General features: G+C 43.3%; 8 protein-coding genes and 1 non-coding gene across 9 annotated transcripts; 3 read left to right on the top strand and 6 right to left on the bottom strand.

Annotated features, from left to right (window-relative positions):
• Window positions 1-825: 825 nt before the first annotated feature.
• Window positions 826-2,824, top strand: BYT42DRAFT_562227 (triose-phosphate transporter family-domain-containing protein). Its single transcript, XM_051567449.1, has 2 exons — window positions 826-1,522; window positions 1,676-2,824. The coding sequence occupies exons 1-2, from the start codon at window positions 854-856 to the stop codon at window positions 2,453-2,455; spliced, it is 1,449 nt and encodes a 482-aa protein (XP_051425043.1). The 5' UTR covers window positions 826-853; the 3' UTR covers window positions 2,456-2,824.
• A 254-nt stretch (window positions 2,825-3,078) lies between these two features.
• On the top strand, window positions 3,079-4,525 carry BYT42DRAFT_592657 (seryl-tRNA synthetase; the record flags this gene model as incomplete). The annotated part of the gene is made up of 3 exons (XM_051570635.1): window positions 3,079-4,001; window positions 4,085-4,178; window positions 4,244-4,525. 3 exons carry the CDS (start codon window positions 3,079-3,081, stop codon window positions 4,523-4,525), a joined length of 1,299 nt encoding a protein of 432 aa, XP_051425042.1.
• A 160-nt stretch (window positions 4,526-4,685) lies between these two features.
• Window positions 4,686-5,971, bottom strand: BYT42DRAFT_493442 (uncharacterized protein; the record flags this gene model as incomplete). The annotated part of the gene is made up of 4 exons (XM_051564212.1): window positions 4,686-4,933; window positions 4,988-5,007; window positions 5,093-5,519; window positions 5,650-5,971. The coding sequence occupies 4 exons, from the start codon at window positions 5,969-5,971 to the stop codon at window positions 4,686-4,688; spliced, it is 1,017 nt and encodes a 338-aa protein (XP_051425041.1).
• Window positions 5,972-8,161: 2,190 nt separating this feature from the next.
• On the top strand, window positions 8,162-8,233 carry BYT42DRAFT_t61. Its single transcript has one exon. It is a non-coding gene; the product is annotated as a tRNA-Glu (tRNA).
• A 1,444-nt stretch (window positions 8,234-9,677) lies between these two features.
• On the bottom strand, window positions 9,678-11,333 carry BYT42DRAFT_544265 (uncharacterized protein; the record flags this gene model as incomplete). The annotated part of the gene is made up of 2 exons (XM_051565749.1): window positions 9,678-10,200; window positions 10,342-11,333. 2 exons carry the CDS (start codon window positions 11,331-11,333, stop codon window positions 9,678-9,680), a joined length of 1,515 nt encoding a protein of 504 aa, XP_051425040.1.
• A 2,817-nt stretch (window positions 11,334-14,150) lies between these two features.
• Window positions 14,151-17,303, bottom strand: BYT42DRAFT_492945 (DNA replication factor Dna2-domain-containing protein; the record flags this gene model as incomplete). The annotated part of the gene is made up of 8 exons (XM_051564183.1): window positions 14,151-14,468; window positions 14,530-14,600; window positions 14,933-15,112; window positions 15,182-15,759; window positions 15,833-16,238; window positions 16,308-16,997; window positions 17,056-17,140; window positions 17,205-17,303. 8 exons carry the CDS (start codon window positions 17,301-17,303, stop codon window positions 14,151-14,153), a joined length of 2,427 nt encoding a protein of 808 aa, XP_051425039.1.
• Window positions 17,304-18,371: 1,068 nt separating this feature from the next.
• Window positions 18,372-20,251, bottom strand: BYT42DRAFT_493786 (ubiquitin carboxyl-terminal hydrolase-domain-containing protein; the record flags this gene model as incomplete). The annotated part of the gene is made up of 4 exons (XM_051564250.1): window positions 18,372-18,688; window positions 18,772-19,441; window positions 19,527-19,793; window positions 19,853-20,251. The coding sequence occupies 4 exons, from the start codon at window positions 20,249-20,251 to the stop codon at window positions 18,372-18,374; spliced, it is 1,653 nt and encodes a 550-aa protein (XP_051425038.1).
• Window positions 20,252-21,771: 1,520 nt separating this feature from the next.
• On the bottom strand, window positions 21,772-23,847 carry BYT42DRAFT_562210 (uncharacterized protein). The gene is made up of 6 exons (XM_051567448.1): window positions 23,614-23,847; window positions 23,312-23,504; window positions 23,197-23,234; window positions 22,902-23,133; window positions 22,666-22,836; window positions 21,772-22,604 (listed from the first exon to the last, which is right to left on the bottom strand). The coding sequence occupies exons 1-6, from the start codon at window positions 23,801-23,803 to the stop codon at window positions 21,929-21,931; spliced, it is 1,500 nt and encodes a 499-aa protein (XP_051425037.1). The 5' UTR covers window positions 23,804-23,847; the 3' UTR covers window positions 21,772-21,928.
• A 1,066-nt stretch (window positions 23,848-24,913) lies between these two features.
• Window positions 24,914-26,386, bottom strand: BYT42DRAFT_562204 (snare associated Golgi protein-domain-containing protein). The gene is made up of 4 exons (XM_051567447.1): window positions 26,015-26,386; window positions 25,679-25,937; window positions 25,547-25,591; window positions 24,914-25,465 (listed from the first exon to the last, which is right to left on the bottom strand). The coding sequence occupies exons 1-4, from the start codon at window positions 26,320-26,322 to the stop codon at window positions 25,040-25,042; spliced, it is 1,038 nt and encodes a 345-aa protein (XP_051425036.1). The 5' UTR covers window positions 26,323-26,386; the 3' UTR covers window positions 24,914-25,039.
• Between the last annotated feature and the right edge of the window lie 638 nt (window positions 26,387-27,024).

The following is a 27,024-nucleotide window of genomic DNA, read 5'->3' as shown; positions in this document are numbered from 1 at the left end:
CCTGGACCTTTAATAACCGGTACAGGGTTGTCCAAGCTGGCTTAAATCTCAAGATATTGATAGAGGCTGCTGAGGAGGGACCATCCTTACAACCATTACACGTAGATCAAACGGCAAGGCCCACACATATGATTCAAAAGATAATGTATTGCTTCGCTCTTACCATCAAAGAGAAGCGAACGTGGTCAGCCTATCATTAAAATAAAAATTCTAAAGTGATAAATAAAGTGGAATTCTTTTTGATTTGCCATGGAGATTGCAACACAAAAGTTTCTGCCAACATCATATTGAGCGAGGCCGTGTAGCTGTATCAACGTCTTTCATAAGTATATGCGTTGTCTGCATACAATCCCAGGGCTTGAGACTGTTCTATTGAGAGATACATCATTACAAAAGAAGGAAAATATTTTTTTCTCAGGAGTGATGGTTTTTCGGTGGCCTGGCTAAACTGCGCTATGCCAGTCGCTGATAGATAATCGATGTGAACATTTTCTGACCGCCGTGGATTTCTCCCGATATTCCCAGACAAACCTATTTTTTATGTTCACATTCATTGTTTCGTAACACATCAAGTAGAGCAAGTACCCGGTAAAATGCAGTAAAAGTCGGGCTATCCGCCATAACGCGTGGTTCGCTGAAGGAGTCGCCTTTTTTGGGCATCCTGAATTCTATAAAAGGAAAACTTTTCGCTTTTCTTTTTTCTATTTTTAGAGCCCGCCGTCTTATCTTGCTGAGAACCGGTCACACTTGTTGACGTAGAGTCTTGTTTTCAAATGCCGACCGATTGGCAGAGAGTGGGTAAGTGATATCTTTTTTTGTCCTTCCTTTTTTCTGGTTTTTTGCTGATGTAACTATGCCAGCCGCCACCCTTACACGCGAGCCGGCTTTCCTTCCTGTAGACCAGCAAGACTTTATTGCACTGAAAAGCACCCCTGCGAACGCTCATACCCAGTCGCATTTGCCTCCTCATACCAGATATCACATCTCCAATGATCTTCCTGATCGGAAAGCATATATCGATCGCACCGACGGCGCCCTTTCAACCCCACTGTCGACCTCCGTAGACGATCATTCAAAGTTTTCTTCGTCTTTTCCCCTTTTTTCCAATCATTATAAGGACGACAATGACATGTCCACTTCCCATGTCGAGCCGGTCGATAACTCGTCTTTGCAGAACCTGTGGAATCTGTTACAACCGCATAATCGGCACTCCATGACGGATACGCTCAAGTTCATCCTCAACTGCTTTATGTGGTACGCGGCTTCGTCACTGACCAACAATATCGGCAAACAAATTTTGAATGTGTTCAAGTTTCCCGTCACCTTGACCATCGTTCAGTTTGCTCTCGTGAGTTTTTGGTGCTATACGATGGCCGCGGCGCTAAAAGTGACCCGGATTCGATCGCCCACCACGGAAATTGCCAGAACCATTGTTCCGTTAGCCATTTTCCTGATCGTGGGGCACGTCTTTTCCAGTGTCGCCATCAGTCGCGTTCCTGTCAGTCTTGTTCACACTATCAAGGTACATATCACTGACTTTTTGTTTAAGGCACACTCCCTTTTTTTTTCCTACTCGTGGATGGCAAAGATGAAACGGATATTTTTTATATGGGACGGCATTGGAAAAGAAGGAGGGATCAGATTACTAATTACGGATTTCATGCAATATATTTAGGCCCTGGCACCTTTGTTTACTGTGCTATTTTATCGCTTTATCTTTCAAGTCCGTTACACATCCAACGTTTACATCTCACTGCTGCCGTTGACTTTTGGCGTGATTCTGGCGTGTACCTTTACCTTTTCAAATAGTTTTGTCGGACTCACATGCGCGTTTGGATCTTGCCTCGTCTTCGTGACCCAAAACATCTTTAGCAAGAAACTGCTATTCAAGGAATCCAAGCTGGGTGACCTTAATCCGAACAAGTTGGATAAGCTGAACGTGCTGTTCTATTCATCCTTGATCTCTTGCGTCCTCATGATTCCGTTGTGGTTATATTCAGACGGTTCCGGTTTATGGGCCTGGCATAGCAGCTCCACGACGGAGATTAGTGCGAGCCATCTGGCCGTTTCCTTCTTCCTCAACGGCACCATGAATTTTGCTCAGAATTGGTTCGCTTTTACGACTCTCAGCATGACATCTCCGGTCACCTATTCCATTTTATCTTTGGTGAAGCGAATATTCGTGATTGTAATGAGCATTCTCTGGTTTGGTCAGCAAGTGACGATGGCTCAATCCTTTGGTATTCTGTTGACCTTTGTCGGCTTGTGGATGTACCAAAATGCGAAACGTGACGTGGATCGAGGCGAGTCAAAGGCGTGTGAAAAGAACATGGATGTCTTGCCCATGTCGGGTCTGCCCCCCACCCACGATTCGCCCATGAAACGAACCTTCTCTACAGCCAAGAACTGGCGGATACCGGGATCCAATTTCATTAGAGAAACAAAACAACTGTGATCCCTCTCCCTTTTTCGTCACCCTTCTTCCTTCCCACCTTGTCCTTCCGCTCCCTTTTTATCTTTACACACCTGTCCAATCTTTTCATTCTTACCCTCGTTTGTTTTCTTTCAGTACTGGTTTTTTTTTCTTTCTGCATACTTTATCCCTTAAAATGGAAAAATAAACTTTTTTAGACATACGTATGCTGCTGCCTTGGTGATCGACGAGTACCTAAGCAACTTTTCATGGCGATTTCTTTTCCTTCGTTACTGGAGTATATGAGACTCCACACTTTGGTTTCATAACACTCCAGTAGCTTGATTGGCTTTCTTTGGCAGGGATGGGTTTCCGTGAATAATTCAAAACACCGCTGTCACTTTTTTTTACACTTTATTTTCAGTTCTTGTTCTCCCTATATAGGAAGCAGAAAAACATAAATCTCCACCATGTTGAGACGTTGTTTTTGTCAACGCACTTTGACAGGTGTTTTACCTCGTCTCAGTCCTCGTTTTGTGCAACAACGTGCGCGATCGACCGCTGCCACGGAACGAACCAACGTAGAAGAGGAAGACATTCACCGCATTCCGCCTCAACTCAACTACAAGTATTTTGCCGACAATGTGGATCGCATCGCGAACAATATGAGGCAACGTAATTACGATACTGAATCCATTCAGCAGTTCAAGAAACTCTACGATTCTCGACAACATGCAATGGAAGAAGCAGAAACGTTTCGCTCTGAACGTGACAAGGTGCAACACAATATTCGAAGCGCGCAGTCCAAAGAAGAACGACAAAAGTACATTAACGAAGCCAAGCAGTGGAAAGAACGGTTACGTTTGGTGGACGAGCACTTGACCAAACTTGACCGCGATCTGTTGAATCATGCTTTGCTTCTTCCAAACGACACGCATCCCGATGCTCCTGTGGGTTCGGAAGATAAAGCCACGACGGTGAAAATAGTGGGCGAAAAACGCAAGGCTGAGTTCCCGCTGTTGGACCACTTGACGTTGGCCGAGCGATTGGATATGGTCAATTTTGAACAAGCCGCTTTGGTAAGCGGGTCCAAATTTTATTATCTCAAAAACAACGGCGTATGGTTGGAATTCGCCTTGATCCAATATGCGCTCGAAAAAGCCGCTCAGCATGGATTCACACCTGTTATCACCCCCGATGTCGTACGCACGTCCATCGCTTACGGCTGCGGATTCCAACCACGGAAAAAGGAAGCGTCACAGATCTATGACGTGTCCACCACCAGTACATTGAATACCAGTGCACCCAACCTGTGTTTAACCGGCACTGCCGAAATTCCACTCGCCGGCATGTTTGCACAGCAACTGTTTAAAGAAGAAGAATTGCCCAAACGCGTGGTCGGCTTTGGTCGTGCTTTCCGCGCCGAAGCAGGTCACGGATCAGCTGAAGAACGAGGATTATATCGCGTGCATCAATTTTCAAAGGTCGAACTGTTTGCCGTCACCACACCTCAACAAAGTGAATCCATATTGCAGGAATTTCAAAAGTTACAAGAGCAACTCTTTGGCGACCTCGGATTATGCTTCCGGTAAGTCAGCAAAATCAACGTTGTGGGGTGAATATGATGCCTTCAATAATAAGGAAAGGGTGACATCTGACGGCGTGGATTAGGGTACTGGATATGCCAACCGAAGAACTGGGCGCTAGCGCTTACAGAAAATACGACATTGAAGCATGGATGCCCGGCAAAAATGGCTGGGGCGAGGTACGTAATAAATCAAAAAAGGTCATCGTATTTGCCTGCTAAACTCTTTTGTGTTCTGCTGTTAGATTTCCTCCACTTCCAACTGTACCGATTATCAGACGAGACGATTGGATACCCGATTTTTGTCGGCTGGATTCAAAGAGAACGTGGGAACAAAGGATGTAAGAGTGCCCTGGCACATCAAGGAAAAGTGGGTAGACTATTGCCACACCTTGAACGGTACCGCCATGGCCGTACCTCGTGTCATCATTGCCTTACTGGAAACACACCAACGCCAAGATGGCAGCATTGATGTCCCGCCCGTGCTAAGAAGATACATTCCTGGCCAACCCAGTGTATTGGCATAACTACATTATTATCAAAGGGTATATTTTCTTTAATCATATAACTGAGAACAGTAGTATCATAGAAGGGGAATTTTACACAGTAAAAGATAATTAGAAGAGAAAAAAAGAAATAAAACAACATTAAAACAAACCAAGTGTCTAGAAACAAAGGTATCAAAGTCTACGAGGAACAAGGAGCAGTCGTGTTAGCATGCGAATCCGATGAGGTTCTGCTGCGTCGTTTTTTCTTCATGTGTAGCAAGTGGAGAGCGCGCGTATGCCATCGATGTAAACTTAGAGCGGTGGTCATTCCAACGATAAGAGCCGATCCCAGTAATGTCGATACGTCCGGATATTCGCTGAACACAAGCACCCCGAATAAGAAGGCAAATGCCACATCGGCCGTCTGCATAAGTGTACCTGTTCCCCCTATGATTAGTGGTTACGTCCCTATAAAACCCAATCCATCACACCTACCTAGACCAGCAGGGGCCAATTTCAACCTGGAGGTTTAATGATACATTATAAAAAAAGGTCATTTCAATATTTTGTCATGGCAGATGGTGAAAATGCGTTTTGCAACGTTACCCTTCATTAAGTACATATTGTCCGATGAAAGCAAAGAGACCCACAAATACAAGAATGATGTAATCGCGCACGTTTTGAGGCCAAACAAATTCTTGAAGTAGGAGGATGCCGGGGACACTGATAATGCTCGATACGATACCAAGGTAAACAGCGTGCACCAGGATGTGAGTGCCTTTGCCCACTTTGCGCACCGTAACATACGCAATGGCGGACATGATCGCTCCTGCAATAGCGCAGCTGATGGCGAAAATGCGCTGCAATTCAGTCTGGTCGTGCGTTACCGTATTGTACAAAAACATGGGCTTGGACACGAGAATGAGCCCTACAAGGCACAACACACTGCAGAACGAATCAAACAACGTAAAGGATTCATTCAGAATAACTGATGCCAGGATCGCTGTGAATGTCGGACCTAGAAAGAAAAGCACTAACATTTTGCATGAATCACTGCTTTCGCCATCGAATACATCCAAAAGTCGACATATAAAAGATCATCGCTGATGATGAAGAAAAAGAAAACACATAGACAAGCCAAGAAAACAGGATGTAAAATTTACCTGTTGCGTCACTCAGTGATAGAACGGAGAGACTGTAAAAGAACAAAGCTAGACCAATCGCGCCAACAATGGCACGAAAAAGGAGCCATTTCCGGATGCCGGGTTTTCCCAGTGGGTTGATACGAAAGATGGCGCAGCCTCCCAAGGCCAGGAGAGTTTGTATCAACGACCGCACCAAAACAAGTTCAAATGACGGAAACATCTCGCTCCCCATCTTGACAAACATGGTCATAAAGGTGAACAAGAGCGCTGAAAATACCATGAGCAGCATGCCGAGCACCTCTTTTCTCCTTAGCAAGGGTTCTTTGCTCAATGAGAGCATCATTATTCGGGACTCGGGGTCGGCGGTCATCGATGAACTACCTTGGCGGTTTTGACTGACGAGTGGGGTGGATTCATTGACGATGGTAACGCTGGCAGGGATGGCCCGACTCGTCTTGGTCGACTCTCCTTGCTGTGACGTATGTGTTCTCGTTATCGTAAGTTGCTCACTTGCCATACGAAACTTAGTGAACCACAGAAGAAGAAGAAAAAAAAAAAAAAAAAGAAGCGCCGAAACAATGACACCCAAAATTTTTAGGACAATGTAAAATAAAATAAAATGAAAAAGGGAAGTCCTCTGATGAAATCAGTTCCTTCGTTTACCTTCTTTCCAAGTTTCCCCCTTTTAACATCTTCAATATCTAAAGCTGATGCGCATATCATTAGTATTGTTCAGTTGCATGATAAGTCAAATTGTTATTAAAAAGGTAGGCGAAAATTTTTTTATGCTAATATGTCTGGACTTTTGCTTTTCAGTTACTACAACATTGATTACCGAAAAGAATTGCAGGGAAGATGAAAAAGTCTAAGCGGGCAAACAGCTTTTTAAAATGGTTGATAACATGATAACATGCAATTTCATTACAACGTACTGATGATACATGTTCTTTCTGTTTCTTTTCCATTTTTGTAATTAAATGATACATCATCAGATATCGCTGCGATTTGGTGGCTGTCAACATTGTGTCGCATTGAAAATTGTGTTTGCAGGGATCGAGTTCGGTGATAGCAATACTGCAATTACGAACCGTGATCCATGGCTATATCCTATGCCAAATTATTGTCGCCATCTGATCGCCGGCTGAATGGAAAAATGAAACCTGACTCGAGTTAAATGCCCTTTGTTCTTATTTTGAGTTGCTGTAGATATGCCTGGTCATTCCTGCGGAACATTACTTATGCTCGATTCAGTCATCGTGCTTACCCTCTTGATTAGAAGAGCTACTGTAACTTCCAATGCTGAAGCGCGTTCTATCATTAGCCGTGATGCTTCAATATCTAAGAAAACCATCAACCTAGCATCCATATTTCTGCAGCCAGTATCCTCCTCGAGGTTTCTCCTGTGCTGAATGGGTAATCGAAGATCTAAGTCGAACTCGAAAATCGTCCATACGCTTTAGATTGGGACCAATTCAATCACAGATATTTCTCTGAACGCGAAACGCGCGTGTGACATATGTGGTTGTATGTTGTGCTTCGGTGAATAGAACGAAAAACCTCTATAACCAAGAATTTCAGTCCTCAGACTTTTTAATTTGCTGTATATGTTACAGGAATTCAAGAAGTAAATCAATAAGACATTCACCCGCAGTACAAGTTTGGAATCGACAGTAGAGGGATGCGAAAGGATCAGTTTTTTAAAGGGGGGTTATCTGCTCATCAAAGGTATGTCGAGCACGAATGTGCCTGTGCGTGCTGGGATAAAGCAGCGATCAAGCTTGGAAGTCCCTTCAAAGTGTAAACCTGTTATCACGAATGAAAGTTCATCAATACAAAAATATCTTTGAAAGGGGCCGCTTCAAGCCACGAAAATATACTGATCCGAAGGAAGTTCGAGAATTTATCTTGATGCCTCTTCATTCTTGCCGAAAACGTTGCATTCAGCTTGTTGTTCGGACACCCTTCAAGCTCTTTAAACTCGAGTGGAAACAGAAGCAAAAACTTCACGAGCAAAGGAATTGGCAGAGAAGACTATTTCCAAATGAAAAGCAATTATCTATGTTTTGGCTAACTAACTCGCCCAGTTGGCAAACCGGAAAATGTTATGGCTGGAAACGTACAGTAAATACCTCTGCTACCTGGCTGCCACCGGAATATAACGATAGAGGAGTATGAAATAAAGGTGTACTTTGTATGAGACAAAAAATCTTTGTAGATAACAACTTTACCTTCACAACAACAATGCCAGTTTCGGAGCACATTTTGCCAGTTTACAGCAAAGCTTCAAAAAAGTGACAATTCCACATTCCGCTTCATTGCATGAAATTTATCAGCAATTTTTAGACCAATTTCCCCAGCTTCATTCTTGGGCGATACCATTGCCTTCATTAGTCTACTCAAGTGGGAAGGAAATAACGTATTTCTGCGAAAGGAATCGTCGGTTGTCCCCTATAATGAAGGAAAATTTGCGGTGATCACGTGATTGTGTACTTAATAGTGTGACCAACAGAGCAATTTTATTTTCAACAAGTCCTCATTGGTCCAGCGGTTAGGATTTCTCGCTTTCACCGAGACGGCCGGGGTTCGACTCCCCGATGGGGAACATCTTTTTTGGGCGCATTTTTGCTAAATGCGTTATTTTTTTTGATTTATTTTTTTATTTTCGCATATCAAAAACTTTTTGCAAGAGGTGGTTCCTCTGTTTATGGGTCATTTAAGGAGGTTATGTATATGATTTTAAGAGCGATGTTAATGACTTGATTAGCGCCAATTTTTTTTTGCTTTGTAAACTGGCAACGCGTCGTTACACGTCCTATAAACAGGTTTTCTTCCTTGTATAGTATGAGGTTTTGCTTCAAAATACTTCTCCATGAGCTTGCTTTTAAGCTGTCAAGATTTCGTTTTAATAGATTCAAAATAATGGAGTAAAAGAATAAGTGCGGGATGTTTTCGCTTTTCTACCACTATCATGCAGATAAATCCCCATCTGCTCCCCAAGGTAACATAGACAGTTTTGAGAGGTAACATCTTATACGTTGATAACTGAATGCGATATTGGAAATGATCAATAGCCGTGTTTTTTTTTTGTTGCCTATGTGTCATGGTGTATATTCGTGGGAAGATTAGATCCTACTTGCTTAGTCATTTTATGCTATAAAAATAAATACATCGAATCCAGCTAAAGTAGATTGAAGATACGGGCAATATGGGTAATGCATTCTCTTGCATCGCGATAACAAAATGCGCTTTCGATGTTGTAAACTACTAAAACTTTCGAATTGGTATGAAGAGCAAAAGCGGCTGGCTGATAAGCTACCAATGAATGGTGTTCAGGTGGATGTTACTTTGATATCGAACTTCCTCGTTCCTTTACAGCAGATAATTACATTTTGTTTTACGCTTTTCATTATGATTCAGGGAGTCCAGTCCATTTTTTTTTCTTTTTTTTTTTTGGTTGTGGTTGTTGCTTTATTGCGAACAAAATGTTGTGATGAATGATTCAAGCAAATACATATTAAAAGAAAGAAGACCAGATTCGCGCAACAGAAGTAAAATTGAGAAAATAAGAAAGGAAAAAGCAGGAGAATGACAAAAAGGGTTGATGAAATGTGTGTGGGTTTGAATCAAGAGATTAGATAGGTGTACACCTATTTTTTTTTTTTTGTTGGGCTCTCTCGTCAGCCTAGTAAAGATTCCCTTTTTCCCTTTCTTCAAAACATTTAAAAAGAGAAAAAACCAAAAATTTGAGAAATCTTTCCATTGCCAATTGTCGGGTTTTTTTTTCCTGATTTTCTCTTGCCGATTCTCTGTTTGAAGCCATCCATGATCCAGCTTAAAAAAAAAGGAGAAAAAAAAATTGAGATTCATTCAAAAGGGTATTGAGAGTATGTGTGTGGTGTTGCTTTGTGTGTGTGTGTGGGGGGGTTGCGTTAGGTTTGGGTTGTGGTGTGTTTATGTGCGCCGCATGAGTGAGTGGGTGAATTGCTTGTTCTACAATAGATGTGGTTCCTTTCCTGCTGTGCATCTTCCCTCTCTGTTGATCATGATCAATCGGTATCCATGAAATCGCGCCCTCGATCTCGACTCGTTTCATTTTCTGCTTCCACTTCTGTCGACGATCCAGAGGCCAAACTACGCGCCGATCGAGAATTTCGCCTTCGTTGACGGTAAAACAGTAGAGATTCTTGACGCGGCCGATCGACCATGTTGCCGTGGTCATTGTTATTGGGTGAATGAAGATTAGCTGCATCAAGCTGCAGAGAAGAACGACGGTGCATATTATTGGGCGTGGTATTGACCTCTTCCACAGGGATATTCCCGTCGTGATTATCAATCGTAATAGCCACCGCATCAGGCGTTCGTGTATCATCCAATGACACCACTTGATCCACTGGAGGGGCCGGTTGAGGATCGCCTGCCACCACAGCAGCCGCCGCCGCCGCCACGGTAGCTGAAGTCGTGGTTGCTGTAGGAGGCTGACTTGAATGGATACGTTCTACACACCACCACCGATGACCATCAGCCCACGCTTTGGACTGACATGGTTTTGAACAATATTTGGCTTTGCGACTAAATCAAGGGAAAACAAAAGACAAAAAAGAAAAAATTGAAAGAATGAAAATTAGCACTGCATCCAAAGAAAAACAAAAAAAGAGCAGTTGCTTAAAAAAAAAAAGAAAAGAAAAGAAAAGAAAAGAAGGGTCAGCTTACCATCGACGGCATTTGGCGAATTCTCTTGGGAAGCGTTCCCATTTGCCACAAAGCATATTGGCACACTGTCGAATGCCACCACGAGTTTCGTCCTTTCTGCATGCGTTTCGCATGATGACTCCGGCCCAGTACACGATGGCCGCGGGATGTAAACGATGGGTAAATCGTTCTACGACAGAGAAAACGTTGCGATGGTAGTTGTGATGGAAAGTGTGACGTATATGAGCATATTTTGACAGATAAGCCAGCAACTGGAGGGATAGCAAGACATCTTCTTCGCGATGCAAAATTGCTTCCGTACTGAGTTCATCGAAAAATGGCACAGTAAGCAGTGGCGACGGGTGATGTTTGGGCTTGGTTTTGAGGGTGCGAGTGAGAAAGGTATATCGCTTGGGCGTGGTGAATAATGAAACATTGGTTTCTGGTGAAGAAGACGAGATGGTGGTGGTATTCACAGGGGAGGGAAACTGGCCGAAAAATCTCCGTGAAGGGGTGATAGGTGTCGATCTCGTTTGTGGTGGCTGCAGAGGCATGGTGGGAAGCGTCAAAGCTGTTGCTTCACGAAGGTTTTGAATCTGTTTATGTTCTTGTTCCTTGTCCATTTTCGCTCGTTCCAACGCTTTCAAAAAGTTCTCCAGAATAACAAGCACAATATGGACCGCTCCAGCGTCCACCACACGGGTACGGATAGCTTCAGTGCCGCGGACCCCCACATTCACCACGCATTGAAACGCTAACGACCATTTCCACAATGAATGCTTATCGGTGTGTTGACAAGTAGCCAAAATCTTGATCAACCGTTCCATGCCTCCATCTGATGATAATATCTCTCGTATACGTGGGGATGTCGACGTCATATATGCAAGATGGGTAAGTGAATTGACCAGCGGTAGAGTGGCGGTACAATCCAATGCTCGTCGATCATACATTGAAGACGTAATGACCACAGCGGCTCGGTGTTGAGCCGGGAAGCTGAAGTTGGGTTCACGCATGAGTAAAAACAAGAGATTGTTGTGAAATAGAAATCTTGAAAGTATCCCTTTTTTTTGGTGATTTTTTTTTTTCTTTTTGGCTTTCTGTAGTAGACTGTTTCGTTAATAGGGTTGACGTTGTGGTTTTGACCGTTTTCCCTATTTTTATTGCAAAAAGTGTGTCAGGTGTAGAAAAGGGAAATAAAAAAAAGAACCAAAAAAGAGAAGAGTCCAAAAAAAAAAAAAGAGAAAGAAAAAAAGTGGGAAAAAAAAAGGGAGGCCGTCTTCAATACAACATTATCGTAAGACGGAGCTGGAAAAAAAATCCAGTTCACCATCTCACATGAGCTCACGTTATCATTCACGGTGGGATGTTTGCTTTTATTCACACTTCTTTATATTTGCAGTCAAAAAGAGAGAGAAAAGAAAAGCAAAGCGTAAATAAAGAAGACCAGAACAATTCTAAGCGTCAAGATTGAAATAAACAAGGGAGGTTCCGAAAGTAGTTGCAACTTCTTTCATCTTCCCAGCCAGGATACACAATACATCTCTAAAATCATTGTAATTGTCTCTTACCAAACTCGTCCAACCTTCAAGACCGAAACCTCATGACCAGCTTTTTTTTTTTCTTTTAACATCCGGTAACAGTATCAGAATTCATTTTTGCCATTTACTTATGTCTTTCTTTTTTCAAAGCTCACGAGTCCTTGTCGCAACTAAATGCACATGGACTTTTTTGTTTACACTCCACTCGGTTGAAAATTTGCTTCTCCGACAACCAAAGAAAACATCAATGGCAACAGCGGAGATGGAGCAGAACCTTGCAAGACAACCTTTTCCGATGGCCGCCCAATAACATTTTGACCTTATTGGAAAAGCATTACATAGGGTGTTTCACTTGAATCTATTTGAGATTATATCTTGTTGACACTTAGATAATAGGTATATAATCACTTATTACTTACCATTTGTCACTTTGTAACGGGGTTTTTTCATTGTTTGGAGACGCATCGCTTTTCTGAGAATGATGGTGAGCGGACATTATCACGACACCAATGGCAAATGCTCGGAGTATCTTGGAAAAAACGCGAGTAGACATTTCTGTTGCCAAGTGCGACCAAATTATGCAATGCCATAACAAAAAGAGGACAATGAATCGCTATGATATTGCGGCTTAGCAACTGTTGCCGATTGGATACTGGACGATCATTGTTTTTGTTCATACAGCCTATTTTCTGTTTCGGGAAGTCCCCATTGCAAAATAAATCAACTCAGCAAAAATCGATACTGTTACAGGCAACATCATCAATACTATGCAAATGATTAAAAAGGAGGATTTTTCTAGAAAATCCTCTGAATTCTCTCTTCCAATCCATTATATGCTTGCGGTTTTTCTTCATTTAGACAGCATTTTCCTTCCCCAAAGCATATAATATTAAATCTAATCCGAGATAAAAAGCGGAGCCTCTTTCTTTCGCGCAGACATTCGTCATGTTGGCCCTCTTTGCGGAGCATCGTTGTTTTCTTCGATACAAGCCTGTGTCGCAAGTTGAAAACTCGCCAATTCGGAACTGAAGGTCCCAGCACTGGAGGTCTCGGCAGATACACTGCTTCGGCGAAATCATGATCCTTTTTCATGATTCAGTCAGCCGAAATTTCTATTCATTCTTCGGTGTTTGCCGTACAGATAATAACAGCATCCCACACAGGCCGGGGTCAACGACTCTGTCAAAGGATGTATGGTGTTGGATGCGGCAAGTGTTTACTACTAGACGACAACGAGCGGCACTTGCAAGCCCCGTGGTACACTTTTATTATCATGAAAAATCATGCCCCAAATTTGCGTAACCATGTACTATATAATGTTTCTTTACAGCATAACAACCAGTCTATAATGGTGCGGAAAGTGGTAGACAATAGCATTATAAATAGTGTATTGATTTTGAATATACAGATATACAAGAGGGTCAAATACGGTCCACACAGAGTAACCAATGAACCCCGTAAAAACTTCATTTGGCGTGATTATAAACATCTTTAAGAATGTGACGATCTTTCAATAGTGCTTCGTGAGGAGTGAATACTCGCCGCTCTTTTGTTTTGGGCAAAGGTTCGGGAAGGGGCATTTGTAACTGAGGGTGCTGATGCTGAGCCTCAGCTGACAGTTTGTAAATCTATTGTGTTCACGGTTAACAACCGAGAGAACATATAGGGGAATGATCCGATGCTTGCTTACCCATTGTTTCTGTTCCAACAATCCAAGAAACTTCATAAATAGCGCAGATGTTTCCAGGGTGGACGCCGACCCAAACACAATGAGCTTGGTCCTTGCACGCGTAAATGCAACATTGATGCGTCGCCAGTCTCGCAACAAGTCGCCCGCCTAGCAAAAACCAATCATCCAGTGGTTATCAACCCGCTTCAAATAAATTCAGAGAACTCATGTCTTGACTTACGCTTCCTTGTGCATTGTTTCTAACCAGCGAAACTAGCACGCAGTCTTTATCCCGGCCTTGGTATTTGTCAATGGTGGCAATTTCGATGGAGGGTCTTTTCCTCAAAGTTTGCGAAATCAATCGTAGTTGCGACCGGTAGACGGAAATAACCGCGATCTGATCTTCTTTGGCACCACAACCTAATAAGGCTTCCGCCGTCTGGTAGATAAGATGGGCCTCACTTGAATTCTGAACAAGATTTCCGTGAGGACGTTCTTCTCTCGCCGACAAAGCATCGGTATCTACAAATAGCACATGCCGTCTTGGTAGAAATCCCAAATCATTAGTTTCTAGACCAATTCCTCAATCATTGAATAGCTACGTTGGAATCGTATTGGAAAACCTACCGAGGATCCATCACATCCTTGAGCCAACAAGAAGAGCCCACACATATAGACGGACTGCCCATACTTTCTTCCACAGATTTATGAAGCTTATCGAGACCTTGGTGCAACTGTGGAAGATGCAAGCTTTGCGATGCCACTTTTCTGTTACCACACCTCAATTTGTCGTTGTAGATAAGCTGATTGGATACCGTCATGATGTTCTCATTCATGCGGTACTGATACTTTAGAAATACCACCGCTTCCGGATGTGCCTTGGCCAAAAGTGTAAAAAGAGACCTATCAAGCCCATTTTCACGCGCTTGATCATCGCGAACCTATCAATTTAACGTTATTGTCTTGAACCAAAAGGAACAAAAAAAAATGGCGATGAATTACCACAGGAGGTAGCTGATATTGATCACCCACAAGCACAAAGACATCGGCATAACGCAACGGACCAATACATGCTGGTAATGTGATTTGAGACGCTTCATCGACGATACAATAGTCAAATCGTCGTTTTTGAAATAATGGACTAGAGAAAATTTCGGTCAATTGAAAAATGAAATAAAAAACGGGTCTCATTGGACTACTTACTGGCTGATGCCAAGACATGTAGTGCCGACCACAAGCTTGGAATTATAGAAATCTTCCAATGCCTTGACGGAAGATAAGGATGGGTTGTAATTTGGCATGCAATCTCGAAGGCATGGCATGGTCTATTTACCATGATATCAGACAGACTGCACAGAGAATCATGTTGAATCTGTTCCATTCTTTGTTACCTTTTCTGGATTACCCAATCTTAAAACGTCAATGCCTGCTTCACGAATTTTGACGAGCACATTATCCAGGGCGGTATGAGTGTATGCTGTTAACAGGACCGATTTCTTTTGATCCGCGAGCGCTTTGATAATATGAGCCGTGGTAGTTGTTTTGCCGGTGCCAGGCATACCCAGGACCAGAGTGTAATCTTGAGCTATCATGTACAGAAATTTTGTTTAGTCCATGCGGGTCAAGAGGGATGAAAAGTACTTTTTTCTTATACCTCGTAGCACCGTTTCAACCGCTGTACGTTGATCCGGGTTCAGGTTGGGTATATTGGGCATGCGGATCGAGTTAGCCGGCAGGAAGCTGGGGGTGGTTAATTCCACAATCAATTGTCGCCGCTTCACGTCGCCTCCATCTTCTTCTTTGTTAACAATAGCGATAAGGTTACGGCGCATCAGGGCCATACTACCGGACATTTCATCCAGGTCGATACGATAACCGACTTGAGCGATATCCGCGTGGATGCCGTAATCGCTCGCCAGAGGAATAAACGTCTGACAAGTCTCCAGGTCAAAGCTGTCGGCTCGACGAGGAGGTCGTCGCAAAGGTCGTGTCAGACTGATGGTCACGGCGTGCTCCGACAGACGTTTCACCATGCCCATGCCAAGATTGATATGTCCTTGTCTACTGGAAACCACCACCGGATCGCCTACACTGATCTGCGATGATAGAAGGGATCGCTGCTGTATCTCTTCAGATTGGGTTGGATCTCGGACAAAAGTATACCAGCAACCCGAGGCCATGTTTCTGTTAGCCACCATGGATTCCTTGCTTATCACCATATGGTCAAAACATCTATACCGGCGGTTCCTGATGTAAGCAACACCAAGATAAACGATCCCAACGTATGATAAAACGAAATGCTTACTTTCCCGCCATTTCGCGTTTATCAGGTTCCTGCTGCCAGATATCTTTTCGGAAATGATCAATGTCGTTTTCTTCCATATCAATTAGCTGTTGCCAGTGACGAAAAAAGGCACTGTGTTCCTCCGATAAATGGGCGGTCTTTGCTTCAAACCAGTTACCTAGACCACTGGAATCACGCGTCCCATTTTCAGTCGCCTTGTGATAAATTAGACAGGCATCATTCATGTTGCAACGTTGGCAGGAGTGCAACCGCTTCACCATCTGTGGAAGACTTTGACGGGTGTTCATGGCGGCCGCTAATTCATTTCGTGCTAAAATAAGCGACCGAAGTTCATTTCGGACAGCCGGGACCAGGTAAAAGGTATTTGTACGTGAATAAAACAAGGCGCCCGCCGAAATGATGATATCTAAGGTAGGGGAATTGGATATCATCAGATGCTGCGACGCCAAACAATTGCACTTAAGAAAACACTTACCGTAGCGGTCACTCATTAGAAGGGTATACAAGATGGTTTGGGCACGATGCGATACCACACGATTGGATTTACCAGTTTTCAATTCGAGAGGAATGGTAAGGATTTTTCCGCAAGGGCTCGCTTTAACTTGGATGGAAGCATCAATCATACCCTTGAGACCATAGGTAGGACTCCACAAGTGTTCTTCAATGTCCAAGATACGGTTGATGCTTAGTGTTTCGCATCCCATATCACTCGATACCGTCGGTCCAACATCATCGCTTATCTTAGCCCAGGGTTTCGGCTCGGATCCAACGTAAATTTCGCCAAAGGCTTTGATTTCGGGAGCCATCATGGATAAGATTTTGATCGCGGTGTCTTCATCCTGATCAATAGCATATAGTTCGTCCAAAGAATCCAGCACAACGCGTTGAATTGTTTCTTGTATCGCTTCAGACGAAAAATCACCGGCTTGAAGCGCTTGCTGGATCACTTGGTGGATAATGTTACCATGCACCAATACTTCGCTGTATTCGCTAATGGACTTGATTTTTTGTTGCAATACCGATTTGCGCAAACAAAAGAAACTGTCGGCAACCGCTGTGCACGAAATCAACCGATCAGGATGAATAATCAAATAGTTGTTCTCATTGTCAATGATGATATTTGATGTGTTTGTGGTGGGCGATGAAGGAATATGAACAATGTCCCCTATGTAAGAACGATCAATGACACGGGATTCAATAGACACGGTGAACGGTTCACTTACCCACAGCCACCAGTGCGTGCCACCAATCGTCACGTAAATGTGCACGAACAGGTACGTTTCGAGCTTGATCCAATAATAACAACACCTGAAAATAAAGAGCGATCAACATGCCATCTCTTTCCATTCGTCCCCGAACGACGCATTTCTACCTTTTCATTACGCATATCGTCATTGTATGCGTATTTCTCAAGTGTAATACTGATGATAATGTATCGAGTATAGCGCGCATTTCTATCGTCTACGTCCATCTAAGATCATCACAAATTAATTGGACTGATCCAGGATAACCAACATCAGTGGTCCTACCGAGCTGGCTGCGGCTGGATCGAGGGATTGATTCGGTGGTAGGACGTTATTTGTTGTGGCCGACTCCACTATTTGATTCTCGAGTGTTGCATCCAAGATATCCAAAGGAATATCGTCGCCAAACATATCGTCATCGTCGTCCTCGTTGTCATCAGCATTTTTCATGGTGTTAAGGTATTGCGGGTTGGCAAGGTGCGAAATGGTTGGTTTCATACCGACCTTTTCGGACACTTTTTCATAATGCTGAGAGACGATAGGGATATTGAGTTGGTCCAAGGGCAGATCTTCGCCGAATAAGGAATCGCTGTTCTGAGATAACGTCGCGTACAAGGGATCACGAGCCTGGTTCGATTTAATGGGCGAAAGACGATGTGATGCGCTGGCTTGAAGTCGTTTTTCGGCTGTCAAACTGAAACCGCATCTTTCGCTTTCTTCAAGCACACGCTTCATAAATCGTTGCTGTATCAAGTGAGGATTCACGTTGCGTTCTGGGCTGTCAGCGACCTGATGCGTATCAGGACTATAAATGGATCAACCGTCAAGTTGCTATAGAAAAGAATAATAACGGATGCATCCGATAAGATTTACCTTGGTAATGAAGCGCGTTGAGCCAACGTCATTTGGTGGTGCTGCAAGACGTCTATAGAGGAATATAAAGGATCAGGCACTCGATCGATCGTGGTGCAATGAATAAGGTCTGTTCATACCGTTATGGCCGCCGTGACGTTTGCGTGTACCGTCATTCGGTGCAGAATCATGATTTAGGGGGACTTTAGTTGACTGAGTTGTATTCGATTGAGGAAGTGGAGCATGATCATGGCGATCAGGCATTATTGCATAAACGTTACTCAACAGAGAAGAGAGAAAAAGAAAAAAGCGCGATAAAATTTCCCAGTTCCCGAATTCGCGAAAAATGGAGACGTGTATTGCTTTTGAATACGCGACAAAAAAAAAGACCGAACGACAAATAAATATGGAACAAAAATGAACAAGTTTGAAGAATGAGAAAATTACATGACACTACACGAGGAATGATGACTGTGACCGTGAGTATACCCAGGACGTTTTCGCCAGTGGTGATGATGCCTTGATGAGGATGCACTGGAATCTTTGCTTTCTTTATCGATCGACGTCAGAATTTCAGTCGTGAAAAGTGTACTCGAGTCCTTTTCTGACTCGGACGGCATCGGGTTGTTGATAATCGGTTCATGATTACATGACTTGTCCAACTCATAGAACAGAATGTAAGCATCCTTTGCAAGCTCGGAAAATACGGTTTCCACCTTTTTCCCTTCGATTAGCTGAACACGCTGTTGATCCATGTCATCTAACCACACAAAAAAAGGTTAGTTTCAAACTCATCTTATACATGCATAATGGTTCTGTTCTTGTTATCATAACAAAGGCTACCTAGTTTAAGCCATGAAGCATCATCTTCCGTATTCACACGGGAAAAGGCGATATAGTGGCCAGAGTGGGGTGATTCGCCCTTGTGGCATACGGCGCTCCGTAAATGCATGACCCCCTCCAATGTGTGTCCACAGGTGGGACATACGAGTAAATCGGCATTTTGATTGACGAACCGGTTAAAGTGGATATAAGATGGAATGTCGACCTGGGTCTTGATTTTCACAGAGCCACCGTTATGGTCATAATTGTATCGTTTCAGGACGATAGGGAGAATCATATGTGAATCGGGGAACGACCCCTCAGACTGCCCAATGGCTTCGCCTTGTTCATTCACGGCCGTGTAAAAGGGTAACAGTTCGAGGACTTGCCATGCAGTGACCGCGACTTCTTCCTGATGTTCGATCACGGCCATCTTTTTGGGTATGCTGTTGCTGCTCTTTATACTGATAGGAGACGAGGGGGTGGACGAGCTGCTGAATGCATGGTAATCCACTTGGCGTTTGACGCCAGTGACCATACTGTTGTAAAAATAATCGAGAAGAATGTCTTCCAGTCGAAGCGGTTCTTTGATATCAGTGTCTGAAGGAATTGACAGCGACAATGCTCGGTCGGTCATTACACGATCGTCATCCGAGTCTCTATTGGCTCCATGGAATAACCGGATTTGAAACTGCTCATTTATCAATTACAGCGGAACAATTGGTGAGCCACCACTGAAAAAAAAACCCGTCGTTGAATCCCAGGATAAAACTTACGGGAAGATACGGAAGGTCGAAAAGTTCGGTAAGAAACATGAATAATTCGCTCGCATCTTCTTGGCTCCAGTTGCCCCATTGATCCCGACCATGCCAAGATGCCTCTTCCAGCACTTTGCGTAACCAAGCAACAAAATCGGCCTGAATCAAATTGCCTCTCCGTAGCTTATTCACAAATAGCCGTAAAAGCGTCTGCAGACTCTGTCGAGGGGTTTCTTCGATTGAACAGTCCAAAGTCGTTAAAAGAGGGTCAAAGGTGGTAAGATTCTGGCAAAGTGATGGTGAGCTTGGCGACGACAATGTGGCCAAAAAAGTGTTCAACTTACAATGTACATTGCAAACAAAAGGGCATCAATGTAACACGATGTGCCTTTGTGATTCTCGCTTCCCAGCAAGGTGGTTCCTCGAGCAGGAGGAGCATGTAAAATTCCGTGAGCAGCGTCTTCGTAATCTTCCAGATCAACAATGCTTTTTTTCAAATTCCAGTCGTTGCTTTCCAACAAGCTTTGAAACAAGCAACTCTCGATGGTAACCGAAAAGTTTCGTTCCGCATAATCGGCTAGGGTTGTAATTTTGTGGGCCTGTTCATCGGTCAATTCCTTGGGCTGAGGTATCTGCGTATCGGAAGTGTTGCGTTTGTGATGCCGGTGAAAAAAGTGCCACCGCGAGCGCTTCTTATGTTTCTTTTTCTTTTTCAACTCATCGTCAGCCGTAACGGTGGACATGGGATCGCCTGTCAATGCAGGCCTTTCCAATTTCTCGGAAAGATCGGTCATAAATTGAGCGAGAAAGGACTGATAAGCAATGAAGAAAAGAAGAAAAAAAGTTTAAGCTAGTGACAAAAATGGAAAAGGACGGGGATTAGATTTTTTTTTTTGAGTACTTGCGCGAAAAAATTAAGGGAAACGTGTGTAACCATTCTCTGCAGAACAATGGCGGAAAAGAAAAAGGGAACCCAAACAGGGATGAGTTTATAAAAATACAACAATATACAGCGCGTATACCGATATAAATGCAATAGGACATAAAACGACGATTTATCTCTAATGTTTTAAAATTCTTGCCAAACTAAGAGCCAGTCGCCGCACCCAAAATTGGCGAGCCAAAAAACAGTCACATGGTGTTCCTTTTCATCATATGGATTTGGCAGCTACTTCGCGTAGTGTCATTTATTCATCCAAAGACGTTGGAAAAGTCCAATGGAAGGGGAGAGTTTTCTGTAAAGGGCTATTGTCAATTTGAATCTGGCGTTCTTCTGTAGCATCATTTAATTTCACTTTGTCAGTAATATGTGTGCCGTTTTACATAATATGCTTCGATCTGTGTAGTTCATCATTCATGCATCAATAAGGTGACTATTGTTTCATCCATGGGAAATCCACATATATTTTGTCTTCGTATTTTTTCTTTTTTCTTTGGTTTTCTCCTCTATCTTCTGTTTTCCTGAATAACTCTCACCATCATTGCTTCCCCTCGCATCCATCATCCATCATCCACACTATGGTTTATCTCGCGTGTATCTGTAACCGGTCAAGTCGATTAAATATCAAAAAGGTACGTTTTTGTGATGTAACTATCCGTTTTTCGACAAGAAAAAACTCACGTTCTTTTTTCTCTATCCTTTCTTCAGCTTTTGGTTTTCTCTCCGGTTTTTTTTTCGCCCTGGCAAGCCATCCATCCCTCCAAATCTTTCAAATTTATTCGCGCACCGAATGTGGTCAATCCGGTTTTTGTCGTCAAAGGGCATCGTCGGTGGTGACTCTTTTTTCGTCGGAAAGTGCTTACGCGTCCTCCTCAGGTTCCTGTTCTTTGGATTACTTCCGTGGTATTGTCTTCGATATTTTTTCCCGACCACATTACTTTGTAGTTTGTAGTATATATTTTGTATTTTATTCGATAGACCTTCTTGCAGTTTTTCCTTCTTTGTTTCCTACAGGGTTTCTAGGGGGTTTTTACAGTCGCACCTATTGTTTTACTTTCTTTATAATTTATATCGTTTCTTTTTTTTTTCCGGTTGGGAAGCTCTCGATATCTGCTGCATCGAATAACAAAGGTAAAATATGTTGACGACATTTGAATCAATCAAAGAGCGTACTAACTAATTCTTTTTAATACCCAACATTCTCACACATCATTCTAGATCTATCATAACCTTGGGCGGGACGGGACTGAGGGGGACAATAAGTGCTGCTGCACACATGTATGCCAGGGTATTGACATTAATAGACAAAGTTCCATCAAGAGTCTCGCCCAGGTTATGCCGTATTGCGTTAGGCTTTTGTCTGACGAATGTCACTCAATGTAAGGGGGCGACATCCAGTAGCAGGTGGCATCCATTGCACATCGGATGCACGGCTTGTTTATGATAGAGATGGTAATGAAAAAAAAATCAAGTTCTTTATTTATACGACGACACTACGCTTGTGGATGTAGTTGGGGTGGATGTCGGGTTTGGTGATGATGGGGTAGTATTCGGCTCTGGGGCACTTCTTCTTAATGCACTGGACTACGTGCGAGCCAGTCTCTTCACCGCTGAACCAAGCACCTTGCAAGAAACCAAAGTATTCCTTGGACATGGCCTCGCCAGCAAAGAAAAGACGATTGTGAAGAGGAGCTTTCATGTTGATGTGATGTTGATCCAGTTCACCAATAGGCCAGTTGGAGTAACTTCCGCGGAACAAGGGGTTGCTGTGCCAGCGAGGGAACATAATTTCGGTAGCTTCGGGAATGTCGTCACCATACATGGATCGAAGCACGGCCATGGCTTCCTTTCTCACTTCTTCATCTTCCATGGCTTCGACTCTGTAGGACTCTGACTGAGTGACAGTGACAAAGAAGATGTTGGTGGAGGTGTTCTTGGGGAAATAGCCAGGGGCGTTCAAGTTTTGCCAAGTGTTGTAGTAACCGCGGTTATCGGGATCAGCGTAGACGGTGAATTGGTTATCGTCCCAGAACTGATAAGGGAAATTCAAAAAGATCTTCGTATAAGTGGCCATGTGGAAACCGTAGATGCCTTCCAATTTCCAGTCAGGGAGCGCCGGGCTCCACTCGACATCCTTGTGCTGAAGGACACCCAGTCTATGTCAAAAAGGCGTGAGCGGCGATTTCCGGGATGCAGTACTGCATGATTGTTACTTACGAGAAGGTGGAAATCGCATAATCAGCCTTGATGATGAGATCCTGGTCCGTGTGTACCGTAACACCGTGCTTGTTATATTCGACCTTGGTAACCTTTGTGTTTAACTTGACTCTGGAATCATCTTTCTTCAGGAATGTCTTGGCTTCTTCCAAGAAGATGTATTTGAAACCTCTGTGGAAAAAGAGAAGGGTGAGTTGCAGGAACTACAAGGCTTCTATTGAAAATGACGCATTTACCTTTCATCAACGACCATGCGATCACCGTCGCTACCCTCACCAAAGCTGCTGTAGGTAGCGTTGTCGTTCAAAGCCGAACCAATCATGGAAGAGTCCTCGGGTTCCTCTGCGGATTCCCAGTCAAAGACATAGTATTCGATGGCCTGGTCGAGAGGGGTCATGGGATACCATCCGGCCAAATCCAGTCCAGCACGAACAGAGATATCCACTTGGTTGTTCTCGACTCTCTTGACTATAGGGAAAACAACCAATTAACCCCGAATCCGATTCATAACAGTGATACCCATGTACTTACACGCCATATCGTTCATGCGTTCGTACACCTCGTTGAATCTATTGTAAGATGATGGATAAGTTTTAATTCAGTCATGTTTGGGGGAGCTGGGTACCGAAGCTGAAAAAGTACTTACTTTTTGTAAACCTCGGTGCCATTGTCGATTTTACCGCCTTCGGTATAAAAGACGACATCGTCACCATCGGTTTCGGCCGTCTTCAAGCCATACTTCTTGCGCAATTGATTCACAGGGTTGGTTCCCAAACCCTGGACCCAGTTACAGCCAAGTTCCAGACGAATGTCCGCGAAAGGAGCATCTTGAGCACGTCCTGAATGACATTGAACAAATGAGAGTGAATAACTTGCATGCAAACAAGAAAGAAAAAGAAAAATCTTCTTGGAAGTGAGGGTAAGGGGAAAAGGGGTTTGCCAACTTACCACCCAAGCTGTCGCGTGCTTCAATGATCATAAAGTCGTGGATACCTGCACCAGTCAGGTTACGAGCTGCATTGATGGCACTGACGCCACCTCCGAGGATGGCGACTTTGGTGTGAACGGTTTTCGCCGCCTCTGTAAAGCCAGCAACAAAGGCAAGCGATAAGCTGATGGCCAAGGTCAGTGATCGCATTATTTTTTTTTTTTTAGAAGAAAGAAACAATACGAGAAAAGAATGTGCAGATATTATACGATGTCTGTTTTTCGATCTGCTTTTATAGTAAAATTACCATTCATTGCTACACAAATCCGATCGCATATTACAATTGGCGCCATGTGTGTGCGCGTGTGGGGCGGTGGCGGCTGCAGAGGACAAGGTAAATTTGGCACTAACCGCATACTGTCCCTGAGATAGCCAAGGCCTTTTTTTCATTTTTCCTTTTTAGCCAAACACTCCCATCAACAAAGTAAGTAAAAGCGGCAGAAAAGCTAAACGTTGATTTGCCGCTTTGCAACGCCAACTGCCAATGGTGAGTGTTTGTTTAGACATCAACGCCAACATGTTTTGCATCCGTCCCGTTTCGCCAACTGTCATCTTCAATAAAGTTTAGTTCTGATGTCCTAAATAAGCCTAACCACCGAACTTTATTATTCATCAGGAGTGCCACAGGCATAACTGGACCATCTTCAAGGACCCTCTTTCCCACAGGCATTCTTTAATGCAATCCTGAGGTCGCACCGGGAACCGCCGCGGAGTCTCAAAAATAGTTCAACCGATAATATGATCACCATTGGTTCCTGAGCGATCATGGGAAAAAAAAAAAGTAAATAATTCATATTCATTGGATTGGCACATTGTAAGTCCATTGCGCAACATGCTCTTTTGTCATAGTTTTGATTACTAAAGAAGAGGTCCTGCGGTACGCATCAACAAACAAAAGTACTACGATTGCCAGCTTTAATTAAATGACGAAAAAGATAGACAGACAGACCCGATGAATTGAGATAAGCGATCGAAGTGATGTGTTACGCGAGATCCTATTCATATGACCATCTATACTTTTTTTTCTTTTTGAAAGTCAAACAGCGCTTAGACAATACAATTGGCCTGTAAACTAACTACTCAGTATTTTCTTGGTGATTCTCTTTTTTCCATATCAACGGGGAAAGGATGGGTGTTCCCACGCAGATCAGTCGGCTTGATTCGCGTGTGATACAATGAAGAGATTCCGAAATGACGCGTTCCTTAACAGTTAAGGAAGCCAGGTAATGCATCCTTGATGCCCAGCACCCTTCAAAATGACCACGATGGAAATGGTAAGCGTGGATGGAATTTTTGTTTCTTTACTTTTTTAATGTGGATGACAGATGTAATGGGGTCGTACAATAATAATTTCTTTTTACAGGATAACGCCTTAGGCTTTTTTTTTCATTTGCTAAATCCGCGAGTCGCGTGCTTATCATTGCCACCATCACTGTCACGATCGGTATCTTCGTCTTCTTCTTCATCATCGTTCCATTCAATCCATTCTTCGTCGTCGGCATCGGGTCCCAAGAATGCCACGGATTCATCGTTATCCAAGTGATTGGCTTCGTCAACTGCGCGTTTGGCAATGGTATAAACATAAATCATAATAACAAAAGCGAGAAGCGAGCCAATAATAACAATGATATATCGGACTGTCTCCAAATGCTTCTCCTCATCCGTCATCTCATCTTCCTCGCCGAGAACACGTTTGGCAAACGAGGTGAGGTTGGCCCCGATGTAAACATGCAATGCAATCTTGGTGAGCGATAATGCCGTACCCAAGGCAAAATGATACAGGGAAATATCGATCGCCGCAAATAGAACATTCTAAGTTGGCAAAATCGCGGTATATCCCAAGTTTAGAGTTACATAATATGGTAAAAAAAAAGGATGCTGCTGCACACATACCAGTAAGCCGAAAGGATATGGGGAAAGCCGGATCAGCAAAAAGAGCTAATATGATATCATTCATTTCAAAGGCCGACATGGTTATCAATGAGTGGATGGGATTTTTATGAGTCTTTTTGATGCAAGGCCTACCTTGAACCCCTTTTTCTCGACTGCCCTGACAACGGCTTCCAAATTATTGTGTTTCTTCATCCATCGCTGGACACGTTCTTTGAGTAAATGCCGGGACAGCATGAAACAGCCAACCGCGCCACATAATGCGCTAAAATAAGATAACGGAAATCCGTACTGGAATCCAAAGGTGAACCCGGATAACGTTTGAAATGTGCTGTAACCAATCATTGGAGGAAATGCGCTCAGGAAGATAAGCGTGCCTATTAAACAGTAACCACTACCATTATCACTGTGCGGTTAGTAGGGTCCTACCGACTGTCGTTCAGCCTTGTACATTTTTAGTCGCAAACCTACCCGGCTCCCATACTCTTGACCGCCGCACTAAGATTTTCTAGCGCTTCCAAAAGTTCTCGACGGTATGCATACATAAATAAACCCATCACAAATGAAAACACTCCGGCTGCGAGCAACCACCGATATTTGTGAGCCAACATGCTTAATCGTTGACGATCTTGCAATAAGTGAACAAGCCGATTTATTCGCTGGGTCATTGCTTGTCTTCGGCTCGTACCGTGTGACCAAAGCGGGTCATCATCTCGCACGGTCATAGGTTCCAACCGTGTTCGTCCCCTATCGTTGAACTGCACATCATCGTCATCCATGAGGAGGGTCAATGAAGAAATAAAATTCAAACCACCAAAAAATTTAGGCCTAAAAAATTCTCGCCCAAGCAAAAAAAAAAAGAATAGCACAGACATTTTTCCCTTTTCTATTTATTCTCTTTGTTCAGCAGGGGCCCAGAAACATGATGCACTGCTTCATGATTATCATCAGAATCTTGCTGTATATTGATGGTGTTGTCTGTATGAGTGTCTTGCATATCCCAAAGACACTAATGGTTCAATGTATACACTGGACGCATTTACAATGAAAGAAGTGCAAATTGCACTAAAAATGGGCGGGAATCTAAACCTGCCCTATCAATTCTGGTGTTGTGCCAATTTCAACGCTAGCAAATCACAGGTTTATGAAAGATAACATACAGCAGTTTTACGCTATTATCATCTGCAAAGATACTTTGTAGCAGCATGGATAGTCAAGGGATCAGTAAAAAGTATCACGTGCAGATGATGGTTCTTTTTGAGGATTGCCGTAGTAATATGATGTTTGGTATTTGCAGCAAAATTTAGTAGAGTTTCAATAGATTTGCTCTGACATACATATAGCACCACTCTGAGCTGTAAGACACACGCTATTCAGCAATGTCGAATGATGACTTTGTCGTCAACTTCTTTGACTCGGTGCTGCCACTTTTATACAGACAAATATTTTCTGTCACAGGATGGGGATACCTTGTGCTGAAG

Source organism: Radiomyces spectabilis (assembly GCF_025331425.1).
Source record: "Radiomyces spectabilis strain NRRL 2753 chromosome Unknown BYT42scaffold_4, whole genome shotgun sequence".
Taxonomy (NCBI): Eukaryota; Fungi; Mucoromycota; class Mucoromycetes; order Mucorales; family Radiomycetaceae; genus Radiomyces; species Radiomyces spectabilis.
The sequence above is the reverse complement of the archived record's forward strand: the minus strand, read 5'-3'. Positions and strand labels throughout refer to the sequence as shown.

Bases quoted from the DNA above. Each gene is read 5' to 3' on its own strand.
- BYT42DRAFT_562204 (XM_051567447.1), bottom strand. From the start codon at position 26,322: ATGGATGACGATGATGTGCAGTTCAACGATAGGGGACGAACACGGTTG. The intron at 25,938-26,014 runs GTAGGTTTGCGA...TGATAATGGTAG, and splicing joins GTCAAGAGTATGGGAGCCGG to TGGTTACTGTTTAATAGGCA. The intron at 25,466-25,546 runs GTATGTGTGCAG...TTGCCAACTTAG, and splicing joins CATATCCTTTCGGCTTACTG to AATGTTCTATTTGCGGCGAT.
- BYT42DRAFT_562227 (XM_051567449.1), top strand. From the start codon at position 854: ATGCCAGCCGCCACCCTTACACGCGAGCCGGCTTTCCTTCCTGTAGAC. The intron at 1,523-1,675 runs GTACATATCACT...CAATATATTTAG, and splicing joins GTCTTGTTCACACTATCAAG to GCCCTGGCACCTTTGTTTAC.
- BYT42DRAFT_562210 (XM_051567448.1), bottom strand. From the start codon at position 23,803: ATGCGATCACTGACCTTGGCCATCAGCTTATCGCTTGCCTTTGTTGCT. The intron at 23,134-23,196 runs GTAAGTACATGG...TTTTCCCTATAG, and splicing joins ACGCATGAACGATATGGCGT to TCAAGAGAGTCGAGAACAAC. The intron at 22,837-22,901 runs GTAAATGCGTCA...CTTTTTCCACAG, and splicing joins CGCATGGTCGTTGATGAAAG to AGGTTTCAAATACATCTTCT.